Below are 17,385 nucleotides of genomic sequence, written 5' to 3' on the forward strand. Positions count from 1 at the left end.
TTGTCGCTAGCCTGCTATTTACCTCTGCCTGTCATTCATCGCTGCTCCCCCGCCTCCTGTATAGCGCGGCTTCCCGCCTGTGTCCCTTCCCTGAATCCGCTTCCAATTGGAGGAAGCTTACAGAGGCCGGAGCCTCTGTGTCCTAATATGATTTGACAAACACGCCTCATGTTCTCTCTAAGGGAAGGGAATAGGGGTGGGGGTTATGAGGGAACATTGCTGCAAGAATGCCTCTGCCAAAAGTCACATTTTTCAAAGAGTGATTACAGGGCATGGCGGTGAACGAGGAGAGGAACGGACAACATACAGAGGTATGTGAATCCAGCATGATCACACCTCTGTGTTTACCTCGGGTAGCCTTGCTTGGGTCACGTGTCATTTAAGTTAGCCATACTCTATCCAAACAATGCCAATGGGACTGCCATTCACATTACATACAAGATTGTGCTCAACATCGGCAAAAAACTGCATTACCGGTCAGGTGATGTCGTCCACGGGGTGATCGCGCTGCAGTAGGAAACAACTATCTTTCCTCTCCCTGATTTACATTCTGAAATTTACCACAGGTGGCGACATCTTTAGTCCTGTCAGGTGATCTCTGCAGGATGTTCATTTACTAGGAGTGCTAAAGCCAGTAAAAAAGATCTCTGGTCTCCCAAAATACTCTTTTTTGGGGGGGGGGGGGGGGGGGGGGAGGTCTGCCTAACAAACAGGCTAGCACAAGCCTTATTGGGAGGGTGTGGTCAGAGTGAGACACCACCCCCCCGTGAGTTGGGACCTTTGGCCCAGATACAGTAATTGCCACACATGCACACTTGCACATTCTGAGTGGCTGTAAAAGTTAATATCTGAGTATACTGACTACCAAGCTATACGCAATACAATTAGATCTGTCACTGGAGGTGGAGTTAAAGCTTTTGCAGAACAAACACTGCCACCGGGCCAGGAAGTAATGTGTACTCACAAGCTGTTCATGCGCTGCTGCTCTGTTCTGGAAGAATGTAGACAGGTCCACCTTCTTATCGGGGGGACACATGCTGATGGCCTCCGTGTAGCACTGGATGGCTTGATCAAATCGACCTGCTTTGAAGTACTTGTTGCCTTTGTTCTTCGCAGCTTGTGCTTTTTCCAGAGGACTCTGTAAAGGGAACAGAAAATGCAATGAGCCATCGAGAACTAGCCAATGAGCTACTTCCTTTCTCTAATAATACCGAGTACCACACTGCATGCCTAACACAGAGGGTATCTGCAAGCATTGAGCTACACACGAGCAAGCAGTTCATCCCATAATGCATCACTTCAGGACACAGAGTGAATAGCGTTCTCCTCAGGGTCGTTACACGGGTACTTGGACCGGCTAATTTAGACAGTGCCAAAATCTATACTTTTATGGACGGTTAATCAAAGTGATTTATTGACCTGTGAATGGCAGTAGCAATGAGCGAGTGAAACTGACATAGGTGCAGCCACCAATGCTGGGGGAGGAGGAGAGAGACACACTTTGGCTAACTGTGCTGGGGGATTACCCCTGGCTATCTATATCGGAAACTACCTATATGTGGGAGGGAAGGGGGTTTGTTTTTTCACTGATCTGAGGAAGCAGGCAAGCACCTACAAAACGCAGTGTCCATTTTATGTGCTCTAATAGACCTTTTTTCAAAATAAACCGGTTCAAATTCTTCACAAGAGGTTATGCTAGGTACACTGAGATTTTCTGTCAGATCGATTACTTCCAACATCTCCAATCTGATTTACCAGGGCTGTGGAGTCACTGCAAAAATCTTCAGACTCCAACTCCTCAGTTTATGAAACCACGACTCCAACTCCGGGTACCCAAAATGGCTCAGACTCCTCGACTCTGACTCCTTAGTCTAATACTTAACAGGGCTGTGGATTTTGTACAAAAATCATCCGACTCAGATTATGAAATCAACGACTGACTCCGGGTGGCCAAAATTGCCCCAACTCCGATTCCTCGACTCAAACTCCACAGCCCTGTGATTTACGATTGTTTTCTGACCGATTTCCAAGTATTTTCTGTTCACTCCTATCAGAAATCTATCGGACATGTTGGAAATAATCGATCTGACAGTAAATCTGGCAGAAAATCTCATAGCGTGTAACTAGCATAAGATGACCTCTTTTTTTTATAAGATTAACAGCTTATTAGCATATCTTTCATGAATTGGGCACCTCCCCCTTTTAAGTTCTTTGACATATCCTCAGTTCTGGCTGTCTGTGCCCAATGTATTTGAAAAGTGTCATTTTGGGAATACACCATGAGATATTTTGGCAGATAGAGGGTTCGACAGATAATTTCCGACAGGTCCAATCTTATTTTTCGTTTTCGATTTCTCACAGAAGTGAATGAAAATTGATGATAAAAAAACCATCGGAAAATTGATCCGACAGTAAATCTGCTGAAAAATCTCATTGTGTATTCCCAGCATTACTGCTAGTCTACAGGTAGAGGCATAATGACATGTTAATGAAAAAAAAAATGGGTAAAAAGAGCCTTTAAAGGAGAGGGCCAAGCTAAAAGAAAAATCAAAATGCACTTACCTGGGGCTTCCTCCAGCCCCTGGAAGCCGTCATGTGCCCTTGCCGCAGCTCCGGTGGCTCCCGTTGTCCTGCGCTACAGAAGCCGACTTTGCCTACGCAGTACAAACCTGATGACGTCGGCTAGACCACGTGACCCGCACCGTGGAGCGCACAAGACTCTGACCCGGAAGCCGACCTGGCGAGGTCTGCTTCTGCAGCGCAGGACAACGGGAGCAACCGGAGCTACGGCAAGGGCACAGGACGGCTGCCAGGGGCTGGAGGAAGCCCCAGGGAAGTGGATTTTGACTTTTCTTATAGCCTAGATGTATCCTTTAAGAACACCAACACTTTTTTTCAGAAACCTAAAAATAAGTGAGATTTAACATCATTGAACAATACGCTGAGAATCCTATTTTGATCTATGATGCGGGGAGGATAATTCTGACTGCAGCTGCAGCATAAATTACAATGTCAGTCATCTGACTATTACACAACTCTGAGGAACACTGCAGAGGAGGCTACCTACGTCAACGGACACCTTTTATGCTAGATAGCAAACCGATACAACCAAGAATGAAGGCTTCAGGTAACAAAACCCCAGTGTGCTACGAACTAACCAGAACATATTATTTACAACATTTAAAGTGGACCTGAACTCTAGCACAGGGCACAAGGAAAACAGAAAAATGCACCCTGTATGTATTTGGAGTTTAGCCTGTCTAATTCCCCCTCATCTGTGACTAATCACAAGTGTAAAATTACCTCTTAACTGTGTCAGCTGGCTACCTTGGTAGAGCAGCTACTTTGTAAACACAGGATGTTAAAGTGTACCAGAGACGCTAGTCTGCGCAAGAAGTGCACTCTCTACGTATCTCTTTTGTGCAGACCATCTACCACTGGATGAAGTGACGGGACCCGGTACCGGCGCTGGAGAAGGCTGAGGAGGGCGGCGTGGGAGCGATCCCTGCACATGGGGCTGAAGGAAGCCCCGGGTATGTATAAAACTTTTTTAAATAGTCTCTGGTACACTTTAACCCTATGTCTGCTTCCATGAAAGTAGACACTGCAGATATATTGCAGGATTTGTACAGTGGGTTGCAAAAGTATTCGGCCCCCTTGAAGTTTTCCACATTTTGTCACATTACTGCCACAAACATGAATCAATTTTATTGGAATTCCACATGAAAGACCAATACAAAGTGGTGTACATGTGAGAAGTGGATCGAAAATCATACATGATTCCAAACATTTTTTTACAAATAAGTAGCTGCAAAGTGGGGGTGTGCGTAATTATTCAGCCCCCTGAGTCAATACTTTGTAGAACCACCTTTTGCTGCAATTACAGCTGCCAGTCTTTTAGGGTATGTCTCTATCAGCTTTGCACATCTAGAGACTGAAATCCTCGCCCATTCTTCTTTGCAAAACAGCTCCAGCTCAGTCAGATTAGATGGACAGCATTTGTGAACAGCAGTTTTCAGATCTTGCCACAGATTCTCGATTGGATTTAGATCTGGACTTTGACTGGGCCATTCTAACACATGGATAGGTTTTGTTTTAAACCATTCCATTGTCGCCCTGGCTTTATGTTTAGGGTCGTTGTCCTGCTGGAAGGTGAACCTCTGCCCCAGTCTCAAGTCTTTTGCAGTCTCCAAGAGGTTTTCTTCCAAGTTTGCCCTGTATTTGGCTCCATCCATCTTCCCATCAACTCTGACCAGCTTCCCTGTCCCTGCTGAAGAGAAGCACCCCCAGAGCATGATGCTGCCACCACCATATTTGACAGTGGGGATGGTGTGTTCAGAGTGATGTGCAGTGTTAGTTTTCCAGCACACATAGCATTTTGCATTTTAGCCAAAAAGTTCAATTTTGGTCTCATCTGACCAGAGCACCTTCTTCCACATGGTTGCTGTGTCCCCCACATGGCTTGTAGCAAACTGCAAATGGGACTTATGCGTTTCTGTTAACAATGGCTTTCTTCTTGCCACTCTTCCATAAAGGCAAACTTTGTACAGTGCATGACTAATAGTTGTCCTATGGACTGACACCTGAGCTGTAGATCTGTGCAGCTCGTCCAGAGTCACCATAGGCCTCTTGACTGCATTTCTGATCAACGCTCTCCTTGTTCGGCCTGTGAGTTTAGGTGGATGGCCTTGTCTTGGTAGGTTTACAGTTGTGCCATACTCCTTCCATTTCTGAATGATTACTTGAACAGTGCTCTGTGGGATGTTCAAGGCTTTGGAAATCTTTTTGTAGCCTCAGCAGGCTTTAAATTTCTCAATAACTTGATCCCTGACCTGTCTTGTGTTTTTTGGACTTCACGGTGTTGTTGCTCCCAATATTCTCTTAGACAACCTCTGAGGCCGTCACAGAGCAGCTGTATTTGTACTGACATTAGATTACACACAGATGCACTCTATTTAGAACACCTTTACGAGTTTCTCCTGTAGTTTGAGAAAATCGATTCTAAAAAAAGATTCAAAGGAAAAATGTAATTCTCCGTAAAATAACATTTTGCTGCGGTACACTGAGGGCAAAGATGTGGCACGGAGGGGGACACTAAAGGTACAGGGGAAAGAAGGTGATGCAGAGGGGGTCACTGGAGGCACATAGGAGGTACAGGGCAGTTTTTCGATTCAGCTAGAAGTGTACCAGAGACCACATAATATAAACATTTTATACATACCTGGGGCTTCCTCCAGCCTTATCCGCTCGGACTGCTCCCACGCCGCCGTTCTCAGTCTTCTGCAGCTGCGGTTGCCGGAGAGATACATAGAGCGCACTTCTCTTGCACAGACTGGCTGAAGAGATGAGACCCAGTACTGGTGCAGGAGAAGACTGAGGATGGCAGCGTGGGAGCGATCTGTGCAGATGGGGCTGGAGGAAGCCCCAGGTATGTATAAAACATTTTATATTATGTGGTCTCTGGTTTCATTTAATGCGGATCCGAGATGAAAAACTAACTATAACAAGTAACTTGTCTATATATCTTATCTAAAGTTTAGATAGTTTACACAGCAAATCTGGCTGCAAACAGCTTCAACAGTTTATGATGATGTATTCCTGTGATACAATGAGGGCAGCCATGTTCTGTTTGTCATCATTACACAGGTAATCTGCCACTCCATCTCCATCCCTCAGCCTGTGAAAAAAATCACTCCCCCCTCCCCTCTGCAACCTCTGGCTAGTAACCTCCTCCTCCTCCTGCCCAGACTGAGCTCCCATAAGCCCTTGCTACATGGGTCTGAGTGCCTTGGCGTTTTGGAGTAGCTGTGGGCGAGGCTTGTTTAGTTTATAGGTAATTAGAGTATTAAAACAAACAAAAAAATTTGGCTTGAGGAATGCCCTATAAACTATACGTAAGGAGCCCAATCATGCAATGAATAAAAGTTCATCTCGGACCCACTTTAACCTCCTGGGCGATAATCCCGAGCTGAGCTCGGGGTATGTCGCACAGGAGAAGTTCTCAGGCCTTGGTGGGCCGATTTGCATAATTTTTTTTTGTTACACGCAGCTAGCACTTTGCTAGCTGCGGGTAACTTCCGATCACCGCTGATCCGCCGCTACCCGCCGTGCCGCGCAGCTCCTCGACCCCTTGCGCAGCCTGGCCAATCAGTGCCAGGCAGCGCTGAGGGGTGGATCGGAACTCTCTCTGACGTCACAACGTCTATGACGTCATCCCGCCCCGTCGCCATGGCGACCGGGGAAGCCCAGCAGGAAATCCCGTTCTGAACGGGATTTCCTGCTTACTCTGATCGCCGAAGGTGATCGGAGTGGGTGGGGGGATGCCGCTGCGCCTATCATGTAGCGAGCCCAGGGCTCGCTACATGATTTAAAAAATAAAAAAATTTAAAAAAATAGTGCTGCGCCCCCTCCTGGGCGATATAATTGTATCGCCCAGAGGGTTAAGAATGAGCCTACAGTCCTAGTTGATAAACTGACTTAAATTCAACAGCAAAGGAATCACATTTAGGCCTGAAAGATAAATTGAATTTAAACCTTAATCACGATCCCAAAGATCACAATTTCGTAATCAGCAAAGGAGCAATTATCGCGATCATGTCATTTCCACATGGGGAAGTTTGAAGAAGTGGCTTCAAACTTACCCAAAGTCCCGGCGCTTGCGGCCCGCAGCATTGGACATACCTTCTGCACGAGTCCATCGCTGTCCGACCTCTATCACCATCTGCCGGCTCTTGTGCTTGGCAAAACTCCAGGTTCCTGTAGGTCACATGACAAAGGAAGTATTCCGTGCATTAGAGCCTGCAGGAGGCAAAGTGGTTAGACGGGCCTCGCTGGACTCGTGTTGGAAAAGAGACGGGGCAGAGGGGCAAAAACAGGCACAGACGGGGCACAAAGCTTGATTTGAAGAAAATCGAATCGAAATCGCTCAATTCAAATTTTTACTAAAATCCTTCAGGCCTAATCACATGCATCAAAAATAAATATAAAATAACTAATGCACTGCTTTTTTCTTTTTAAACACCATTTCAGCAGGTCAAATCACTGTGAAAAAGCCGCAGTAGCGTGCAGCAAGGCCACAGAAAAGGTCCCGCGTAGATAAACAATGGACTTTGCCACCAGCACAAGCCATTCCACATTCTTCAGTCAGGAGAAAGAGAAAGGCAGGTAACACAATAACCGCACAGGATAGGATAGCAAGCCTTGCCGATTGTCTTACTTATTGTTCTGCTTATCTCCCGCAGACAGGACTTATTCCAGTGAGCAGAACAAGCTCCTCTCTGTTCAGCGTGAAGCATCAAATCACAGCAGACACAAAACTCCTGAGATTCATTATGTGACTTCCTCCAACTCAAAACAGGAAAGAGATTTATTTCCTATACTCAGGACAGGAAAATGTACAGTTTTACGCAGAATAAGTGATCTGGTAAATCTGACATTGGCCCTATGGATTGTGAAGTGTGGACCTTAAAAGGACACCTGTATTTTATGTTTAAATCTACTTTTAAAGTTTTAACTTTTTCATTGTCTCTGCTCAATGACACATTCATTGAAGTATGCCAGAGCTAAAATCTATGAACTATTGACCACTTTTATCTCTTTCCTGCTCTTAGAAGCCATTTTCTGCTAGGAAAGTGTTTTATAGCTGGGAATTTATCAGTGAGGGTCACACTGTAGTAATTTCCTGTCAGAGTCAGGACTGAGTCAGCCACTTACATACCTGATATTTAACTCTTTCAGGCAGAGAAAGAAAAAAAGGAACACAGCACAGTTATTTGTGTGCTTGGCACTACATATCCACGTCTATCTCATGTCACCTCGGGTATCCATTAACGCTCGGTTCCCACTTGCACCGGATCACAAGCGGCCAGCGGGAGCAGATCAGACGCAACGGTAATAATTGTCTGATCCCTGTCGTTCGGACAGGAAATAGCATAGTGTGAACCCAACGTTAAAGAGGAACTGTAACCAAGGCTTGAACTTCACCCCAATCAGTAGCTGATACCCCTTTCCCATGAGAAATCTTTTCCTTTTCTTAAATAGATCATCAGGTGGTCCTGTATGGCTGATACTGTGGTAACCTCCTCCCACAGTGTGATGTCAGGACCATGGTCCTGACAATTTGCTGTCTGAACCTCGTTGCATTGTAGGAAATAATACTTGTTACCAACTGTCATGCAACCGGTTATCTCCCTCTGTGCATATGTATATCTATATATATAAAAAAAAAAATCCCTTTTAGCCTATCGCAATGTTTGTGGGCGTGGTTATAGTAGTGCAGTTGGTGGTGTCTAGTTTTTTTTCTAGTGGCAGAGGAGGCAGGAAGTAGAGGAAACCGGCACTGCTGGAAGCTGTATTTATTATCCGATAGATAAGTGGTACATGCGTATGCAATAAAGCAGGCTGTTAGCGCTGTGGTACAAAAAAAAGCAAAGTTCAAGTAGCTAGTGGAATACCTTAGCCTTAGGCTTAAGCACCCAGCACCCACCGCACCACAACAGGTATTCCACTAGCTACTTGAACTTTGCTTTTTTTGTACCACAGCGCTAACAGCCTGTTTTATTGCACACGCATGTACCACTTATCTATCGGATAATAAATACAGCTTCCAGCAGTGCCGGTTTCCTCTACTTCCTGCCTCCTCTGCCACTATGAACATGCCTTATAACCTGAGCACGCTAGGCTGATAGTGGGAATACCGTTACACCACAGCAAGACACCCGCTCCTGCAGTAGTGCCAACCTGCTTCTTCCCTCCTAGACTGCTAGTTTTTTTTCTCATCTGCTAGTAGTGAAGATGATCACCCGCAGGCTCGTAGATCAAATGACATGAACAAATTACATGGCGAATATCAATAATTTCTCAATCTCTTCTATTTGTTTTACTTCTCACTTTGCAATGTATCCATTCATTTTTTTTCCCCTTTTCGCTAAAGTTCCTCTTTAAAGTGAGTCTGAAGTGGATTTTTTTTTATAAAACATATACAGTACTCACGTAAGGAGAGGGAAGGCTTTGGGTCCAATATAGAGCATTCCCATTCTCCTCCTAGTGTCCTTGTCCCCCCTGCAGGCTCCTCCATTTGAATCTCCTGCTGCGGGAGATTTTGGCAATCTTTGGAAGCACTCAGGCTTCTCAGGCTTCTGAAGACCAGCGGCCCTATACTGCGCACACGCGAGTACACCAGAGAAGGCGTACGCCTGAGTGCTTCTGAAGACTGCACAACGTGTAAGAGCAGTCCATGGCCGAATGGTCCTGGACTGCTAACAGGGGAGCCTGCAGGGGAACGAAGACACTGGGAGGAGAACGGGAAGCCTCTATAACCCAGAGCCTCCCCTCTCCAGTACTTCCTGGGTCGCGGCCTAGCTTCTGATTGGAGGAAGCTAGCAGAGGCAGGGAGAGCCAGCATTGGAGGAGATGCTGATTGACAAGCGCAGGTAATTAGCAGGCTAGCGACAAAGACAAAGTAGATAGTTGCTAGCGTGGTGGTATTTTTCGGGGGGGGGGGGGGGGGGGGCACAACTGGGGCCGGTGCAGGACAGAGAGGCAGGACATTGTGCACAAGACATGCCTCTGTGTCTTATTAAGATTTAATAAATGTACTTCAGACTCCATGTACTGCATTGCCAGCATATGCGTGAGCAGAACTCACTGTACTCCTGCTTACTGCTGTGGGTCAGGCCAGAAAGAGACAGAGACCTGCAGAATGTGCAGTGAATGGAGCACAGCTAATACTTCCTGTCGCAGCCGAGAGTAAACCCATCAGACATCAATCTGGGGAATGGCGGATGACACAATGAATAGCGGACGTGGGGTTTTATAGCTCATGGATCAATATGGCCGTGTCACTCGCTCTGCGCTCCGTCACACAGCATGCACCTGTAAGCACATTCTGTCACCATCCTCACTGCTTATTATAGGCTTCCCTCTCATTCACTGACAGCATTTAATGAAGATCCTTCATCCATATATAACTGAGGAAGTCACTGATCAATACTACGGGGACTGCAGCCAGTCAGCACACTAGAGAACATTACAGAGGCTGCAAATTGCTTTCCTGCTCTCCTAAGCTCTGGGCTATATGCTGTACAAAATATGCTGTGGTGTGTGTGTGATTATGTCACTAATGTCTTATCCACTGAGCTCCTAACGAAGCCCATATTCGGGCGAAACATGTTGAGTTGGACACATTGTATACAGTGCACCCATGTTCACTTCTATGTTTATTATCTACATGGCAGTCCAGTATCAGTGTTCATTTATATGTTAACCTCTTGCGTACCAGCAGTCTCTGGAACCCTTAATGACCATAGACTGCTGGTACCACAAAACGGCATTTACCGACGAATCGCCGCACGTACCCGCCGCTCTCCGATTGCCGCAAGTCCCTCTCTCTGCCATCGCTATGACAGCAGAGCTCTGTGCGCCAGTCAGGAGCTGCTTTCATTGGCTCCTGACCCTGTCCATCAATGTGAGCCAATATGATGGGCTCACAGTGATCACGCGGTCAGGAACCAATGACAGCAGCTTCTAACCTGCTCACAGAGCTCTGCCGTCATATAGGTGGCAGGGCGAGTGAGCTGCGGTGGTTGCAGAGCAGCGGGGAAGGTGAAATCTACGTCCTGTCAGAGCCACCCACCCACCTGCAGGACGTAGATTTTAACCAACACGGTCCGGAAGCGGTTAAGACCCATCGGTGAAGGTGTAACTCTGCCCCCGGGTACTTAGCTTTTTCTATGGCAACAAGCGTGTTTGTACAGAACACATTAACATTTGGGAGGACAGCGGTCAGGTGGCGTCGGCAGCACCACAAGGTCGATGAGATTTTATGCTGAAAATCAATCGGGAATCTGTCTGTGGGTGTATGGGCAGCCAACAGATCTCTCTCCAATCAGATTTCATATATGAGAGAGAGAGAGAGAGAGAGAGAGAGAGAGAGAGAGAGAGAGAGAGAGAGAGAGAGAGAGAGAGAGAGAGAGAGAGAGAGAGAGAGAGATCAGTCTCTTGGTTGATCTGCCCATACATCGCTATATCTATTCTATGTGCACCTTTAGACTACTACGCACCCACAACACTGGACAGCTGCAAACATTGCCGCATGGCTGGTGGATACCCATGTGACCAGCTCCCTGCACTGCAGACTACTTCCCACAAAGCCTCTGCTGATATACAAAGCAATGGCCATTAACTATACTGCTGTCTGCTTTACTACGCAGCCTTTTTAATGAGTGTTTACATTTGATCAGTTAATGGACTTCTGGATCAATACAGGAAAACCCAGAGGATGTTTTTGGCGAGCTCTTTAAAAATAAATAAAATCAGCCAATAGTTTCCAAACCTGTTTAAAGGGGAACTCTAAATTACTACTTCAATTGAGAGATCACTGGATTGCATGTTTGATGATATCTTTTAAATGACATCTTTAAAAAAAAGTTTTTGCTTCAGAGAGGATAGATGTGGGGGCTGCCCTGTGGGTGGGGGATGGTGCAAGTTGGCTAGCCTGCTAGTTGGCCTCTTCCAGAGGGGGGTGATGGGGGAGCTGCAAGGAGCGGATAGCTTGATTTAAAAAGCTATGGCATGCTTTATAGTCTGGTGGGAGGGGGCTACAGAAGAGCAGATCCAAGATGAAAAACTATGACAAGTAACTTGTCTATATATCTTATCTAAAGTTTAGATAGTTTACTCCGCAAATCTAGTTGCAAACAACCTTAAACAGTTTATGATTTATTCTTGTGATACAATGATGGCAGCCATGTTCTGTGTCACATTACACACAGGCAAGCTGATAGCATCTGCAGCCCTCAGCTCAATCCCCACTCCTTCTCCCTCCTCCCCTCTGCCTCTGAAATTTCTGGCTAGTAACCTCCTCCTGCCCACACTGAGCTTCCATAAGCCCTTCCTACATGAGTCTGAGAATGCCAAGGCTCTCTGGAGAAGCTGTGGGTGAGGCTTGTTTAGTTTATAGGGAATTAGAGTATTAAAACAAAACAAAAAAAGTATTTGGCTTGAGGAATGCCGCATAAAGTATATGAAAGGAACACAATTATGCAATGAGTAAAAGTTTCTCGGATCCACTTTAACCCCCTTGGCGGTATGATTCTTTCTGGATTTTAGGGTCCAAAAGCGGTACAATTTTTTTGCACTCTATCAGACCCTAAAACCTGGAAAAAAAATCATGCTGCCAGGGAGATCTGCACATTGAAAAGATACTATTGGGTAAGGTCCTTTATATCGTGAAGGATCAAAACACAGTCCTTTTTAAGGGCAGATTAGGGAGATCTGCACAGCCCCAGCACTCATACGCCTCCCTGGCTTCAGCACTGCAGTTATGCCTCCATCCTCCGGGTGGCGCTGCAACTCTAAAGTGAGATTACCGGCTGTCATGACAGCTGGTAATCTCACCAGCAGGAAGCAGAGCCCCGGAAGAGAGGAAGAAGAATGGCATCAGACATCAGGATCCCTGGGAGGTATGTAAAAACGCTCCTGCTGTGCGCATTGCTCTGCATAAAGCCTCCGGCAGCTACCCCGAGCAGAGGTTGGGATTACCTCTCTGAGCTGCAGTTTTCAGCCCCGACCCTAGCTCGGGGTTACCGCCAAGGAGGTTAAATAGAAAATCCAATAGACATGAGTGGTAATGTTTCTCTGAGCTGCCCGTGCTGGCCAGGTTTTTGACAGAAAGATAATTAGTGCAGGGACCAGAGTCTGCAGCTCCAGAGCCGTAGGTGTCTCTTTAGCCACTTGAGGTTTTGTTCTCATTAGTAATCGCCAGCGCAATCGCTTTTCCCAGCGCTTTCAGAGCGATTTGCTCTTTAAGAGCTTTTCTTTGGCGATTTTATCTTTCCTTCCTGACAACTATCAGGAAGTGAATTCTTTGCCCTGGAACTAAATAATTACAATGTAATTTTTTTTGTTAAAAGTGATCACCAAAACGTTTTTCAAAGCGCTTTGCGATTTCTATATACCTTGCATTGAAGTGCAAACACTCACAGGAAATGGTGCAGGACCCGCGTTTGCGCCCAGAAAGAACACTCACATAGAGCAATACTGCTCAAGCGCTTTTAAAAATCGCCAATTTTGGGTACCTGGAGTCGGAGTTGGTGGTTTCATAAACTGAGAAGTCGGATGATTTTTGTAAAGATTCCACAGCCCTGGTAGCTGCCAGAGCGCAACCTAGGCTGTAGGCATAAGCAGACATGTCAAATCACTAGAACAGCCAACTTAGCCTGGCACACCAGTTGCTGCTTGCTTGTGCACTGCCCATACCCTCTACTCCATTAAACAGGGCATGCAGTTTGGACAAGCAGCGTGTCTGTACAGCACTCATTCCCCACAGTCACCCTAATGATCCAGGACAGTTTGCTAAAGGGAACCTGAAATGAGAGTTACATGGGGGCTGCCATATTTATTTTCTTTTACACAATACCAGTTGCCTGGCAGCCCTGCTGATCTATTTGGCAGCAACACCTGAAACAAGCATGCAGCTAATCTCATCAGAAAAATATTTTCTGCTGCATGCTTGTTCAGGGTCGTATGGCTAAATGTATATGAGGCAGAGTATCAAACAGGAGGAGGAGCCAAGTAACTGGTATTGCTTAAAGGACAACCGAAGTGAGAGGGCTATGGAGGTTACCATATTTACCAGGGCTGTGGAGTCGGAGCAATTTTGGGTACCTGGAGTCGGAGTTGATGGTTTCATAAACTGAGGAGTCGGGAGTCTGATGATTTTTGTAGAAAATCCACAGCCCTGGTAAGTATTAGACTAAGGAGTCAGAGCCATTTTGGGTACCCGGAGTCGGAGTCTTTTTGTACCGACTCCACACCCCTGATATTTACTTCCTTTTAGCAATACCAGTTGCCTGGCAGTCCTGCTGATCATCTGCCTAATACTTTTAGCCATAGACCCTGAACAAGCATGCAGCAGATCAGGTGTTTCTGACATGAATGCCAGATCTGATAAGATTAACTGCATGCTTGTTTCTGGTGTTATTCAGACACTACAGATGCCAAACAGATTAGCAGCATAGCCAGGCAACTGGAATTGTTTAAAAGGAAATATGGCAGCCTCCATATCTCTCTCACTTCAGGGTCCCTTTCAGGGGGACGTTTATTTAGCTTGTGTATGCACCTCTACTCTCTCTTATTGAACTTTTCACCACTTTCTTTTGGTGCGCTTTAGCTTGTTTGCTGCCTAAAAAGTTTCATAGAGAGGGAGAAAACAGATTACTGACAATTCATGTAAACGAATGTGTAAATTACCGGTAGCTCCTTTGCGAACAAAGCATCAAGCCATGCATGCAGAGACGGAACTCAGTTGAGGCAGCTGTCTGGGAACAGAATCCAGTGTGTACAGGGGTCATACAGAGGTTAAAAAGTACCCCTGAGCTGGGGACAAAAAAAAATATGACTAAAGCTCATTATGGGCTAGATTATCTACTGTAGACGTGACCTGGCGCTGCTCGTTGGCCTCGGGATCCACTCCCTTTCCAGTCATCTTCATATGCAACGGAGTCCTCCTGTCGACTATGAAAACCGGGATGCTCATCCCAGGGACAGCATGTAAATCAGAACTGCGCAGGTGCAATTTCCAAACCACACCCTGGACTCCATCACCGGGGAAGATAGCAAAAGAATGGAGACGCCTGGAAGGACAGTGAGGGAGCCCTTGGAGTACACGGGGCTGGAGGAAGACCCAGGTAAGTAGAAATGCTGCTCGCATAAAGAGCGTCACCCGAAGACGTCATGACAGGTGAGTATTTCACCCAGAACCCCCCTTCCCATCCATACTCCTTAAAGAGGAACTCCAGAGAAAATGATGTAATAAAAAAGTGCTTCATTTTTACAATAATTATGTATAAATAATTTAGTCAGCGTTTGCCCATTGTAAAGTCTCTCCTCGTCCTGATTTACATTCAGACATTTATCACATGGAGACATTTTTACTGCTGGCAGGTGATGTCAGTGACAGGAGATGCTGCTTGCTTTTTTTGCCAGTTGGAAACAGCTGTAAACAGTAAAACAGCTGTTCGTTCCCACAATGCAACGAGGTTCACAGGCAGAACTGCCAGGACCATGGTCCTCAGAGTTTCCTGTGGGAGGGGATTCACCCCAATATCAGCCATACAGAGCCCCCTGATGGTCTGTTTGAGAAAAGGAATAGATTTCTCATGGCAAAGGGGGTATCAGCTACTGATAAGGATGAAGTTCAATTCTTGGTCACAGTTTCTCTTTAAAGAGAATCTGTACTCTAATATTCTTACACTAAAAAGCATACCATTCAATTTTTTATTTTCTCCTGTGCCCCTCTGTGCTGTTTCTGCCACTCTCAGCTGCAATCCTGGCTTGTAATTAACAGTTTTAGGCAATGTTTACAAACAAACTAACCAGCTTCTAATAGGCTCAGCTAAGCATAGTGTGTGAGTGTGCAGGGGGCCTGCAGAGGGTGTGTATCGCTTCTACCAATCACAAGCAGCCCTGCACATTCCACACAATCAAGCTTTAGCCCGACAAACAGGACAGAGGAAAGATACATTGATTTATTACAGAGACAGTGTAATTAGGAAGAGCTGCAGTAAGCCCCAGCAGATTAGAACAGGCATAGGAACTCATAGGATAGAAGAACTAAGGCTGAAAAAATTGTTACAGAGTCTCTTTAAGACAGAGCCTGCCATTGACCTGGTGACTTTTAGCTTGGCTACTCTGAAAGAATTGCAAATACCGGAACTCCTTTTTCAGCTTTCTTACCACGGTCAAAAAGTACCCAAATTCACAGGGAATTGCATACAGTTAAGACCTAGTCCAGACTAAGTTTGCCAAATCAAACATATGGGAATATGTTTAATGGGAATAGGGATAGGAAGGGGGCTAATACAGTGCAATTGTGCAAATGCATTGAGCCATCATTACGTGCATTTAGTATCAAAAAGGCAATAACAAAAAGACAAAGTGGTTCATAAAAGTTTTGTCAGATCTGTCAAAACAATAAAAACAGAATGACAGGCCCACACTCACACGTCCAATGCTCATCTGCACAACATATGCACCTGCCAGGCCATGGCTGACTACTAAGTTTGCTAAATCTACTTCTCTACTGCAATGTTCCTCAGCTTGGGAGTGTAAAGCAGGGGTGCCCACACTTTTTCGGGTCGCGAGCTACTATATAAACAGAGTCCACGAGATCTACCACCCCCCTCCCCTGTAGCATACATAGGCAGTCACACAATTCTACTACCCCTCCCCCCAGCCTCCCCAAGCCTAGCGAATAGCTGCTTCTCCCCCACAGAACGCCCTGAATTTCCCCCTCTCTATCCCAGCAGTTAGGCAGTCACACAATCCTTCTTCCCATTTTCAAAACATACGGTACAAACACATTGCTGCTTCTTGTCACAGCCGGGAGGGAAGGAGACATAAGTCACACAGCCTGGAGGGGAGAAGACACTAAGACACTAAGTCGCAGCCTGGAGGGGAGGAGATACTGTCTCCTCATTTGCTCCTTTTCCCTTCAGCCACGCCTCTTCTCCCTGATGCTGCTATGGCAGCAAAATCTGACAGCTGCGGCTGCAGATTTTGACAGGACACAATCTAATCAGCAGGCAGTCGCGATCTACCAGTAGCATGCAATCGACCTATCGGCACCCCTGGTCTGTGGGCATCACAGGCATGTGCCCATGATGCAACTTTTACCGTAATCTGTAATTTTTTGTGCGACAAGAGATCGATTCCATGGTTTCCGCGATTAACCTCCCTAGCGGTATTGCCTGTTATACACGTCAATACAAAACATGCTGTGAACAGTATTGACGTGCAGACATGCACTGTATGCAGTGCACTGCATGCACTGTATAATAGACTCTTGCTTGACACATTTTGGCAAGTTACAGGAAAAAAAGGTTATGAAAATTAATTGGATCACTTTTTGCACCGAAATCCTGGGTTAATTGAACGCCAGGGAGGTTAAACGAACAATGTTTTGCAATGCATGGCAATTAGGATTACTACCGAGGATGGGATCTTTAAGACCCTCGACAAGTCCCGCACAAAGTGTTGCGTTTGTTTGAAGTCTCTTTCACGCCCGTTGTGTGCTGTCACATGTTCTGCGGTAGGAGGATGCATTGGGAAATGCTCGTTCTTCCGGTCGTGTCGCCATGAGTTCCAGGCAGGGTTGTGGAGTCGGTACAAAAATCTTCCAACTCCGACTCCTCAGTTTATGAAACCACGACTCCAACTCCGGGTACCCAAAATGGCTACGACTCCTTAGTCTAATACTTAACAGGGCTGTGGATTTTGTACAAAAATCAACCGACTGACGCCTGACTCCTCAGTTTATGAAATCAACGACTCCAACTCCGGGTGCCCAAAATTGCCCCGACTCCAACTCCACAGGCCTGGTTCCAG

The 17,385-nt window shown here is 46.0% G+C and overlaps 1 protein-coding gene across 1 annotated transcript in view; it reads right to left on the bottom strand.

The window, feature by feature from the left end:
- TOMM70 (translocase of outer mitochondrial membrane 70) overlaps window positions 1–17,385 on the bottom strand; it is a 68,562-nt gene that overhangs the window by 39,739 nt on the left and 11,438 nt on the right. Inside the window, exon 2 of the mRNA XM_068270697.1 lies at window positions 965–1,138. Coding sequence (XP_068126798.1) covers window positions 965–1,138 — 174 coding nt within the window. The remainder of the gene's footprint in view (window positions 1–964; window positions 1,139–17,385) is intronic.

This window comes from Hyperolius riggenbachi, chromosome 2 (assembly GCF_040937935.1).
Source record: "Hyperolius riggenbachi isolate aHypRig1 chromosome 2, aHypRig1.pri, whole genome shotgun sequence".
Lineage (NCBI taxonomy): Eukaryota > Metazoa > Chordata > Amphibia > Anura > Hyperoliidae > Hyperolius > Hyperolius riggenbachi.